Genomic DNA, 12,734 nt, shown 5'->3' with positions numbered 1-12,734 from the left:
GCAGCGAAGTGTGAAAGCCATTACCAACAAACTCAGCTGCGCTGGTCACTGACGTCTTCCTAGATGGGGACCCCAAGATGGGCCATATCAATGATTAGAGACATTGTCAGACGTGGCCCAGTCGCACGCTCAATGGCGCTCGTGCATCCAAGCTATTGCCTTCAATGTATAGCTTCCTTCACAACGCCCTCATTTACCAGTCCACCTAGAGTGTTGTATTTACGCACTCATTTATCAGCGCCCGCCTCCATGCGTAGCTACCTAACCCACCTCTCCGAATCATCAGTGAACGAAACTGTGGTAGCTACAACCACTGTACGACAAGTAGGCTGTTATTACAGCCAACAATGATGATGATGTTTCGTCCGATATAAACTGCGACAGGGCTCTACTGAACCAACGGAGTTTGTAATTCTTCGCGGGATCTCATCCTTTCTGTCCAACTTCAACTGATGAACTTGTCCTCTGTCATAAATGGCAGAGGTACTTGAGGTTTTTGGTATCGCAGATCACCTCTCACAACCTGGGTTGAGTCTGTTATACACCCCGAACAAAACTGCTTGACCGGCATCCTTACGCATCGCAGAATAAACAAAAAAAGACTAACGTGTCCTCTTGTAATCTTCCAGTCTTTGCACAACACTTTCGGGCAGCTGTGGTTGTAGTAGAAAACGTAGGCGCTGAAAGGCAGAGAAAAGAATAGTAAGGCCTCAGGTCGGTGTATTTACGGACAAAAATTTAGCAAGGTTCCAAGAGGTCCAGTTTATATCATCTATCTTTGTTTTTTGAATTGATTTATGCACAATTTAGCTTGGATGGTATGTTGGCATTTCCTAGCAACATATCGATCTCGACCAAGAAGCAGCTTCGCGACACCGTCATCAGTTCCGTCGATGTGTGCTCATTTCTGATTACCGCTCATTAAGGGAGTAAGTGCCATGGACTAGTATGCAAATTTCTCACCTCGCGTGAATTTAGAAAAGCTGGTTGATTCAGAACAAAAAATGACGGAAACTCATCTGGAACCCAGCTGAATCTCTCGTTTGTGATGTTCTCAGGCATTTTCAGGATTTCAGCAACCTTATGAGTAGTACATTACAAAGACATATGTGTATCACGATATCTCGAATATCGTAGCGACTGAAACATGAGGCGGTCTGGTGCAGCACATTCAGTTGCCTGAGAACATCACAAACGAGAGATTCAGCTGAGTTCCAGGTGAGTCTCCCGGAAAACCAAACTAGTTTGTAAACGAGTGTATATTCCCAGAATACACTTTGTTGTCAGCCCCTAGGTAACATTCGTAATGCTGGAACGAACAGTCTGATGTATCGCCCAGATGACCTGTAAATAATGACAGGCTCATAAGCATTTCGCAACCCACGGTGAACCAGAGGTAAAGCATAGGTCAAACTTGTTGCCACATTTGGAATCAAAACGTTGGAAGTGAGTGAGGGGAAAATGGGTTGGCTATATTTAGTGTTTTTTCCAACACAATGAAAGTTATATTCTCAGCGTACAATCTCGCTAGTATTCGTTCATCGCTTACACACTTAGTTCATTGAATAACTGACTGGCACTCACCTGACAAAAAGAACCAGGTGTGCGCAAAACTTGCACACTCATTGTTATGGGAATGAGGAACAGACTGGAGCTAGCCAAGAACCAACCGAGTTTGACCGACCAGCTTGGGAATTGGTAGGGAATCAACTGTCCAGCCCTTCGATAGGTCAGTTCTTCGTAGACTATCGCACTGAACACGAACAGAATCTAAAATCAAGCGGATGAGCGGGCAGTTGACCAATTAACGAATAAAATATTAGAGAGGGAGAATAAACATATTTGGCGAATTCGACGCTCATTTACGAGGAAGTCAAATTTTTCAACGTGTCCTAAATGAAGCGGGTTCGTTGTCTGGTGGTCGAAAAATCGTTTGGCTGTAAAACCATTTCGGTGCCCAACTGCCATGCCACCCGAGAGAAGCACGAGGGCTGAGATATGGCCAGGTTGCCTAAGACTAGACAAGGCAGGTCGAGAGGCAGAGGCCGGGTTCGAACCACGGACCTTCCGGTCAGTAACCTTGAGCTCTAACCATCGAGCCATCTCGTCTGGTGGTCAGCACCGTGTTGGAGTTCTTGAACACCTTTTGCAGTATAAACATACTCCGAACACCCTTCCGCAAAAAAGGAATAAATTCCATTGTCCTTTAGAGGTCATAGCTTTGGAAATGATGTCTGATTATGTGGAAGGCGAAAGGTTACGGCCTTCAGTGTTTAGCGCCTTCCAGATAGCTAAGGTTTGGTGGTAAATCTGAGTGAAAACATCGCAAAGATTTCTATTTGAAATTGGCGATTTTTGTGAGCGCAGAGCTGTTGCCCTGACAGACAGATGAACGCGCTGTTGCTTTACGGACTGTTCCTCAACTTCATTCTGCCCACCTTGCAGTTTTCATAAGTACTATGATGCGTATGTTTGCAATCCCCGAATCTCATTGCTTCTGTTTACTCTACAAGGCTACGGTTGTCAAACCAATTCTGTTTAGTTGGACTCCACAACATTCAGTTGTTCTTAATTCGTCCGTTCCATGTGGAAAACTATAGGCTTTGTTGTAAAAATCGTGGGTTTATAGTGGTTAACGTTTGATGATCTCTTGGCCCAAACAAACTTTGAAACATGCGTTTCCTTTATCCATCCACCTCGTGGGAGCTGACAGGAGATAAACGCTGCGATTTGCTATTAATTATTTTGCGTTCTTCGGTCGCGGACGTAATCCATGCAAGCTGTACAAACAGGATGCAGGCAATGGTTGACTGTTTTCTTCAAGTCAACCGATCAATGCCAGGATAGCCACATCGTTTGCCCTAATTGTTTTTGTGCCCACAGTCTGGTTTGGTTTGATCTGATCGGCAGCGCGTCACTTGTTGCTAAAACGCTCGGCTGGCTTAAAGCAGACGATTCGGTTACCCTGGCATTGATCAGGTGACTTGCACAAACCAACCAATCGGTGTCCATTCAACATTGTTTTTACCCTTTGTTTCTCTCGTTTGCATGCTTTACGTCTGCGGCTGAAGAGCGGCAAGCAAACGACAACAGATTACATGTCAGGTCTAAACAACACACTTCGGAGGCAGAATGACGATATGTTCCTTTTAATGGGTATTTGGTGGTGGCGGTAGAGGTGTGGTCACTAGCGTGGATAGTGGTAAAGTTTGGACAAGCGTCGTTGCAGAGTTCACATTCGTCTTCTCCTAACGTCAGTCGCGGCTTTTTGACTTTTGGTAAACAAACCAGAGTGGTTGGAGTCGGCTCGTTTTTGATGACCTGTTGACCTTGTCCAATGGTAACGCTTCGTACACGTAGCCACCCGCAGTAGGGCAGTTCGCCTGGGTGGCATGTCTTCGTTTGGAACGTTTCGCCCTATTTCATACTTTCTCGTACATATGTCTGCAAGACTGTGGCAATGTTCTCCTGGTCGATAGCCATCTGTACCAAAACCAGGTTATGGGTGTGTAAGTGGTAAGCCCCATCCCCAAATAAATGGTCATATGGTGACCCCGACCAAACCATCGGTCAAACAGCTGCACATTCGTCTTAATCTGAAGCTCATTCCATCTGGTTCAAACAAGCTGCTGATTGCAACATATCACTCTTGGAATCTAAATCTAACAATTCGCTCACTTTCGGCCTTTGCCCGAGGGTTGCAGTCTAGCATCATGACACCGGAGCACTCCCTGTCCCTTCTGGACTTCCGCACACCCAGGTTATTTCCACAAACGTCTAAACCTATCTCATGATATCGTCACCAGAAGGCTCATCATCTGCCAGCCAACCGAAGGCATGTTCGTCAAATCAGCTGCGCTGCCATTCTGAAGCGGAGTGATGCAGCATCTGCAGTGCTCGACTGACTGTAGATGGAACCGTGTGAAGAAAAATGCCGCCTAATGACAGATGCCGAGGAGTACTGAATGCATGTGTTCTCAGCTCCAGGACATATGCATAGCCGGTCTAGCAGCGCTGTGCTGCTATCCCATTGGTGTTTAGTCGAGCCAATTACAAGGAAGGTGGCCGTCCGGTCCGCTTCATGAGCAGTGACTTCACAGATTTGAATCGGTTTATATCCAGATTGTCCCGCCGGTTCCCGAAGATTTTCTCTTTCCATTTCCCAAGAGGATGGTCTCTCCCCCAATGGTGAATTATTCCACCTTCACAGCTACTTACAATTTGTCATTAGTATGAAAAAATCGCGAATTTCAACCGACATTTTGTCCCCATATAAGTCATACACTAAAGAAGCTCAGAAGAAAGGGTATTTCACACGAATAGTAAACCTTCAGTCGTCACTCGAGGATTCAATCAATACCTGACCCCTTGAAGACACTTCCGTGATTGGAGGGTGGGTTGTGGTGCACTGATGTTAGCCTCAGCTTTGCGTTTAGCTACCGGTGCAAGTAATGGATTTTCAGTTATCATCCCACAATATCAATGTTCCTTTCTCTCCATCAATCGCTTTTCACTTCAGACAATCATATGAACACTGCCTGCCTAGGCGGGGGCGAGATGGCTCAATGGCAGGTTCATTGTTCGGACCCGACCTCTGCCTCTCGACTTCCTCTGTCTAAGCTTGGGCAACCTGAAGGACGAAACCGGTCGTGGATTGTCGATGGATTTTCAGCAACCTTATGAGTAGTACATTACAAATATATAACCTGATAGTGTCTCTGATTCCTTCGGGTAGCATGACAGTTGGGCACCGAAATGGTTCTACAGCTGAACGATTATTATTCAGTGCCGTTGACCGGTCATCAAATGTCCAGGATTGCTCCAGCCAATCCCGGATCATATATTTGGATGATAGTGGGCGCTAAACCGAAGGGTTCAAATCAATTCACGTGTGCCCAACTGACCTTGTCGGAAAAAGGGCCCAAAGTCTACTCAATCCAGACCTTTGGCTCATTTCTTTTAGTAGAATAAAACTTGAGGTTTTGTAGCCCTCTGATTGGTTTGACTGTATATTCACTCGTGGAGTTGTGAATTAACCATGATAAGTGGGTTGGATGTTCATCAGGTAGGCTTTAAACAAATACGTTAGCATGGGAACACAGGTTAAAAGTCTTTGCGGGGCAAAGAAACTCACCGCTGTGAAGACGGGTGTCAGGACGCACCAGAAGATTGTGGGGATTATGCCCAGTGCAATGCCGTACATGCACCGCATATGATTCGTGAAACGGCGTGCCCCTGAATGTCGGGACGTGAGAAAGTGGAGAGAATAAGACGTTTGTAGCTTCATCGGCACGAGTGCACAACAAGACGCTTTAAAATAATCCCTAGAACTTCTTAAGCGATCTTGGAGAAGAGCACCGGGTAACGGTGGATGAACATTTGTGGCATTCTAATCAGAACTGTATCTTCATGTCAAAGCACTGGGAATCAATGTATTTGATCAGCTACATAGATTCACAGCTTGGTTTTTTTCTTTCAAGCAGCTTCTCTACTTATAATCCAGATACAGTAGTCAAACTTTACGGGGCAAGAACGAGACATTGAATGGTGACTCGGCCGCACAGGGCCGACAAGTGCCGTGTACTGAGGAAATACAGCTGTTTTGTTTTACTATCTAATAATGCTTTTCTGTGGGCTTTGAACTGTTTCTGCGGCTAGTGGAATAAATTGAAAATTTGTAGTCGGATGACGAGTGCCATCCGAGACCTACCGTAGAAGTATCCAACAGCAACTGACTCAAGGAATCCCACAATCACAATGATTCGGCTTCCACTGTAGTAGTCAAACAGCTGGAACACGTACATTCCACCCTGGAATGAAAGAGGCACTGGTGATAGACAGGAAGACCTAACAGGCTGTTCCAGAGGTACAGCACGTAAAACTGGTGCTCGGGGGATAGAGGCTATTCAAAAAATCTATGAGGTGGATTCATGTGTGTTCGAAGGCTAAAGGAATGTGACAAACACTTGAAACTCACGTTAAACATTGCTGTTTGTCGCATTGTTACAAACCGAGTGTGTTTTAGGAAGACTGCCTCATGTTGGCACGATATTCGGAGTATCGGAGCATACTGAGCAATATTTATATGGTTGTTAGGAACTCTTCGATATCTCATAACCGGTTCCGTCCTTGTTGAGGTTCAAGAGGCAAACACAGCTCCCGAGTGTCCATCAAGTTCGTCTTCCACTTGAACATCACTTTTTACGCAACTGGCGAAATACTGTCGTTTGCAACCCCCGAGATGTTGAAGTGTATATTCTCGATGCAACGCACTACACTATGACGCCAATCCATATGAAAAATAGTGGATTGAGTCAGCTAGGATTCACATGAGTCACCGGTTGGCACCAGCTTGGTCCGCACACTCTGGCGTTTCGCCGGTGATCAAATAGAACATACGGTGGACTGAAACTCGAAGATTGGGTCTAACTAATGCCCCCTTAGAAGAAAGGAAACTCATCGTGGACTGTCGAACAGTTTTAAGTAGCTTTATAAGAGTGAGCCATATCAAAAGAATAGTCGATTGCTTTTGAACGAACTCGAGTTTTCGGATGGCTTTGGAAATGGTGAGTGTCTGGAGGTATAGTCCCTTTCCCGTCCAATTTTACTCTTTTCTCTAAAATAAGTCTTTCAAATAAATCATGGTTGTACGGTAGTGAAGCATCGGTGTTGAACACTGATATCATGCTGTTGATGATTGATGATGATGATGATGGTGGTGATGATGATGATGATGATGATTGATGATGATGTGATGAGGATGAGTCATGCTTATAGAGGGGAAAAGAACCGCACAAGACTACAAAGGCGATTGCTCGACAAGTGTAGCACACAATGAAGTCATCGAAGTTTGAGGAACTTGGTGTTTATCTGTTACAGACAAATACAATTCACAATCACCGATTAAGGTTTTGAGATGTCGTCACACGACATAACAGAACATTCTGATCTCCTCCGCTCGATAGCTGGGACAGAGTGCTAACGCGAAACAAGTTGCTATTCCTCTCGTTTAAATTGTCTCCCAAAAACTCTACATGAACTTCGCGTACCCATATTGGTAAACTTGAACTGGCCGTCTAGGTGTTCTCAAAACAGTGAGGTTTGAAGAGTTCAGCTGAAGTAACTGACGGCTAAAGGTTAAAAGCAGACGGACAAAACGGACCATCAGTAGTAATTGAAATTCAAACTGCGACAATGACCGGAGACACTTACGTTGGTAACCATGGACAAACCCACGATGTAGGAAACTAAACAGACTACTCCTACGACTGTGCATCGTAGCCGCGAGTTGGAATGAATGCGCGGGAAGAAGTCAACCAGTGCCGCGACGAAGCCTTCAACACCACCAAACTAAAAGTGATTGAACAAGAGTATGATTTAAAAAATTCAGTGATTCTACGGAGGGGGGTAAAGAATACTCGCAGAACTGAGCTTAGGCAAAAAACGTTCGAGTCATGATCAAATATGGCTAGTATTTTCAAAAATGGTCATAAATGATCTCTTTAATTGATTAAACAAGCGGCCATGTGAAATTCGAGACAGATTTTATGCTAGGTATTCGTCAAAATAACGTGGAATGTTGGTGGTACGAAAGGTCCAGTTGAGTGGCGTGCATATCCACTATTTAACGGCGAGGCAAACTATGTCAGGAGAACGACAGCTGATGTCAGTGACGACGAACGATGAAACGAGTAGTTCATTTTATCCACATACCCGCAAAGATATCATTGTACGACCCAGGAACCAGATACTGTGCACACTCGATGAGACCCGAATACTACGAAACTGACAGCCGTTCGCGAATAAGTATCACCGGATCAGAAGGCATTGTCAGTGTGCTTCGAGGGCGTATAGATATGCGTTGTGCGTGAGTCATGCTGATAAGCTTCCGTCTAGAGTGACCTTGACTTATGCCTGATTGGGTAAGCATTCACGTTCGTCTGGTGTCGTATTCTGATTGGCCGGTTGCCATTGCACCGGACCAATCCGGGCCAGCCGCTGTGATATTTGTCTGGTTGTCTATCTGCCTTTCTGCATTTTTCCACTTGGTATGTTGGTTTGAGAGTCAGCTCTGTCTAAGTATTTCAACCGACAGACTGTCTTTTCCGCATACAAATGCATAGGCCTGATCAGTTTCCCCAGGTCAGTTGGCCGGAATTATCTCATGGTGTTTGGCCTCCAGGGTTTCTGTTTTTTGTCTCATACTGTATCCAGGGCTGCGTGGTTTCCCAGAGTGCATTGTGTCTTTGTTTTTACAGTGCATGAGAAGCAGCAATCGTACATCATACGCCCTTTCACCTGCGGTATATTGCTTAGGGGGAAGCAAAGAGTGGTTGACCGTAACGTTCCTCTGCAACTCCGCTGTCATCATTAGTAAGGGCGAAACCCAAGTTTCTCCAAGGAAAACGTAAGTTTTATAGTTAAGTACCGGAAACATCTCCGAGCGATGGCTCGGATGACGAACAACCAGACTGCATCGAAATGTTGGAAACTAACCTGACTACTGGGCAACGGCGACATCCCTAAAGCGGCTCATCTGAAAGATACAAATCTTCTTTTCTTGCCTGTTGCCAAACACCAAAACTGCCGCTGTTTAACGCCCAGTTGGAGCTATACTATTAAGAAACCATATGAGGTGGATAACTTGTAAGTATAATGGATTGTTGTGAAAGTGTTGGTGAAATCGTGAGTCATTTGACCTTTAGAGCCACTGGTTTTGCTTTACAGTGCAATCAAACTGGCCCTGTGGTGCATGTGTGAACTTGAAGTCATGTTTCTGTTCCAAAAATCAATGAAATCGATAAAAAAACTTCCAAAAATAGCTTGGACTTTGCACTTGCTCCAGTAAGTCTGTCATGTCATTTGGGATAAGTTTCCAATATCAGATAATGTGTCAGAGCATTGTGCGGCTCAAAGAGGAAGAATACCAAGGCCTCGATCGTCAACGGTGATCTGTTAATGTACTACGCCTGGCGCCCTGCAAATGATCCATAAGTTTTAGGGGATTGCAATCCATTTTGGACTGCAGTGACTGCATTGGATCCGGTGATACAACTCTTGGTCAGATGCAAGCAACCACACAGTACTCGGTACTTCAGTAACAAATTACTGTTTGATCATTTGTTTTCAGTAAACTCATACAACACAGATGATTGGGTGATAACATGGGGTCTGCCCCACTGGCACCACGTATTCTGTGTCCCTTTATTCGTAAAGAATCATCGAGCAACCGTGCAAAAGAATGAATGCGGACAAATATTACATCTGCCGGTAAGAGGATTTGTTGCACAACACTTCCAGAACGTTCGTTGAAACGAGATGGGATACTGCTTGTCAGACTCACCATACTGTCCACTCCCAGAAGAAGCAACATCAAGAAGAAACAAATGGACCATATAGGGCTGGCTGGCATTGTGCCCAGTGCCTTTGGATAGATGACGAACGCCAGTCCTGGGCCCGACTCGGCAACCAAAGAGATGGGCATTTTTGAAGTGTGGGCCATATAACCCAGAGTGGCAAATATCACAAATCCGGCCATGAAACTGGTCATTGTGTTGGCCGCTGCGAAAAGACAACAATCTCTACAAGACAAGGAGAGCACAAAGGGGTTAGTAAGTAGTATTTCTAAATTGGAAAGTCCAGCCACATAATGCGGCGTAGCAAATGAGCGGTGAAAAAGGAGCGTAATCACACTCTAAACAACGCTCTTAGCTTACTGTACTTCTCAGCCGCTCGTGGCCGAACAGTTAAGTGTTCAGAATACTAGCCGAGAGGACGCGGGTTTATGGTTCTCTAGAGTTTCGGGGAGTGCTGGTAGCTGATGATTTGCAATAAGAATGAGAGAGATGTTCTGTGCTTCTCAGCTTTTCAGCATAGTTTGACTTCACTTAAAAGACATAATCTAAGCTCAAAACTCCAACATCTGATCACACTATCTTCACTAGCAGTTCCTTTTTTACCAATCTGTGCACAGGCTCACAGTCCGAGCTTTCCGCCAAAGCAGAGATGTTTGTTGGAAAATCGAAAAAAATTAGAAAATGCAATTCAAATTTCGTCTTACTAGTGAAATCAATTAACGTCAATAAGCCAACAGGCAGTGTTCCTCATCCGCAGTTGTCAGCAGTGCGCATTTTATGGATATCGCAATCTCCCGGTTGGTGCCTGAATACTGAACCGTTCGATCACGAGCTGTGGTGGTTTGATTAAATTTGGGAAAGATATAGCAATTGCAAAGTATCCTCTAACCACCAACATGCTACGAGGACCTCGGAGATAGAATACTTCACCGGATGAGTAGTGTTGATCATTTGAAAAGCCGGTCATCAATAGGTAGTCACGTGATACGACTCCATTACTGAGTAATAAGTGGCGTCCAAGTGTGACTGCCGATCAACTACTCGTAAACAAAAGATCTACCGTTCAACTGTAGTCCTGGAGGTTAGGAGTTCGTGTCTTGTTGGAGGCTCACACATTTGATGTGTCGGAAGGAGGGTGAAACAGCTGTATGCTGCTCTGCGGCTTAAAACGATGCCCACACCAGATCATCAACACACAATGGTTGACAACGTTCGTTCGTTGGTTCATTACAGAGGTTTCCTGGTTGACCAGTGGCTCTCACCACTGCCGAACTACGGCAGTGAAGCATCGGTGTTCAACACTGATTTCATCCTGTCGACGACGTTGATGATGCTGCTGCTGATGATGATGATGGTGAGTTGCCAAATTTTGTGCAATCTGGGTTCAGCGGGAACATAAGGTTGACGGAAACTCGCCTACATGATGAGTCCCAAAAAGGGTGAAAATGGTTGTGGGCTGTTGAAGTGTTTTCAGCAACCGTGTGAGTAGTTTCCTTTATGAAAAAAGTCTACTTATTTCTTTCTGTGTTTTAGTTGCCACCCGTCATCAAGCCAATAGACAGTCAACACGAGTATCATTCATAGCTGCTGTGGTGCGGTTAGAACGCAAGTGCTCATCAGTGTGATGAATCGGCAACCTGAATATTAAAAAAGTTAGTCGAGGAGTTTTCAGCAACCTTATGAGTAGTGCATTACAAAGTATAAAAGGTAGTTACTCATAACTGCAATCCAATAATTTATCCACCAACCACAGAATCACAGTTCTCTAGCGCTTCACGTGTTCATGGCTCACTTTTGAATTCCTCCTTGTAAGTGTATTTTGATTCATAATCCAATTACACCTGATTACACTTGTTTGGCCTGAAAGTGAAACCCCTACACATGGAGTCAATCACCAGTCAGCTTATGAGTACCCCTTCATTGGAACAGGGGCTTTTAATTCAACCTGAACAAGGTGTTGTACGACTTGGTCACCACATTTTCATCATACATGGATGCAGAAACCTCCGAGTTACCTGTGATTTGAGCGTAATGGGTTGCATTGATCTGCGGACAAAAAACACACCCAGGCGCTTCCTTAGACCTCTATGAACTAATGGCTTTGTGGCTAGAAGAAACTGTCAGAGCTCACGCACTTAAAGGCGAAGATCTGAATGATCTACCAGTACCAAATAGGTAACATTCATTTGGTTAAAAACCAGAGAAAAGAACAGAGTCCAAGTGACTCTAACGGGATTGATGGGACTTAGTTAGTAGTGCTCTACTGATGACCGAAACCCGGGAGTTGACGTCATACAAGAAAAATTATTAATTGGGCCTGCAGTCGATTACATACGGTTACGAGTCAACTTTTGGTCTGTTAGCTACCTGACCCTGATCAGACCTAAACGAGATATTTTGGGATATGTTCAACTGCACGTCCTTCTAGTTGTTTGTTCGTCCTCGCAGTGCAGCGAGATCGTAAAATTTGCGAGCGTATACAGGCTAATTTGCAAATTAACTCGAAACACGCAGTTTGCTATTTGTCATTAGGTTTATCGCCGGGCTTGCTAAGGCGGTCACTCAATGAGCTTGTTGGATTAATCTTGTCACCAAGTTTTTACTTATCAGAGTGAAAATATACACGGGCCTTTTAAATTTAAAAGTTCAAGCCAAATTTGACTTCGGCATTCTGATGTTGAATGTACCAACTTCCTTTCGACCGTTTCCACGACTGACTTCAGCACAGTTTTCAGACGCGTTTCCTGTCACCCATGAAACGGGTGACGTAAATCAGTTGGAGGGTGATAAAACAGAAAGTGCTCTGTGAGATGCTCACCTGATGGAATTGTGGTAGAAGGTGTTGTAGCTTCCGAGTGCGGTCAACGCACCCAAACTCAGGGCGTAGCTGAAAAATATTTGCGTCCCAGCATCAGACCATACCTGTAGGCAAGCAAAACAGTTTCGTCAGACTTTGGACGGGAGGGGGGGCTGAGGGAGACAACATTTGGAAACACGCGGGGAAATCGCATCTGAGTATGCGTTTACCTCCAAACACTCGGAATAGAAAATGACAACAAGAACGTCACTGACATCAATCGGCAGACACAACGTGAAGCATCTCCAGCCAGCCACAGAAGGGGTCACGTGGGCCCTGAAAGGCGAGTCACATGGCTAGCTTCCAGAATTTTTGTAATTGATTTCGTACTCCCCTGGCGGATCAGATATTGACTACCTCTCTACCTGGGCATTGTGAATCGAACATGGAAATCGACCCTGTTTCCGGCAAATGATAATTCGACATGCTCAATGCACAGTCTAACTGTCGAATCTGTTGGTACCAGACTGAAGTCATCTAGCACTCGCAATCTAGCTGTCACTTTCCGGATTCTTCTAATG

General features: G+C 44.9%; 1 protein-coding gene across 1 annotated transcript in view; it reads right to left on the bottom strand.

The window, feature by feature from the left end:
- Positions 1 to 404: 404 nt before the first annotated feature.
- Positions 405 to 12,734, bottom strand: part of T265_10760 (hypothetical protein) — a gene marked incomplete at both ends in the record, with an annotated part of 55,338 nt that continues 43,008 nt past the window's right edge. Inside the window, 7 exons of the mRNA XM_009177226.1 lie at positions 405 to 680; positions 1,585 to 1,770; positions 5,135 to 5,235; positions 5,711 to 5,810; positions 7,213 to 7,350; positions 9,344 to 9,581; positions 12,175 to 12,278. Of these exons, the coding sequence (XP_009175490.1) occupies positions 603 to 680; positions 1,585 to 1,770; positions 5,135 to 5,235; positions 5,711 to 5,810; positions 7,213 to 7,350; positions 9,344 to 9,581; positions 12,175 to 12,278 (945 nt within the window). The remainder of the gene's footprint in view (positions 681 to 1,584; positions 1,771 to 5,134; positions 5,236 to 5,710; positions 5,811 to 7,212; positions 7,351 to 9,343; positions 9,582 to 12,174; positions 12,279 to 12,734) is intronic.

Source organism: Opisthorchis viverrini (genome assembly GCF_000715545.1).
Source record: "Opisthorchis viverrini unplaced genomic scaffold opera_v5_406, whole genome shotgun sequence".
Taxonomy (NCBI): Eukaryota; Metazoa; Platyhelminthes; class Trematoda; order Opisthorchiida; family Opisthorchiidae; genus Opisthorchis; species Opisthorchis viverrini.
This window is presented reverse-complemented; position numbering and strand designations above follow the sequence as displayed.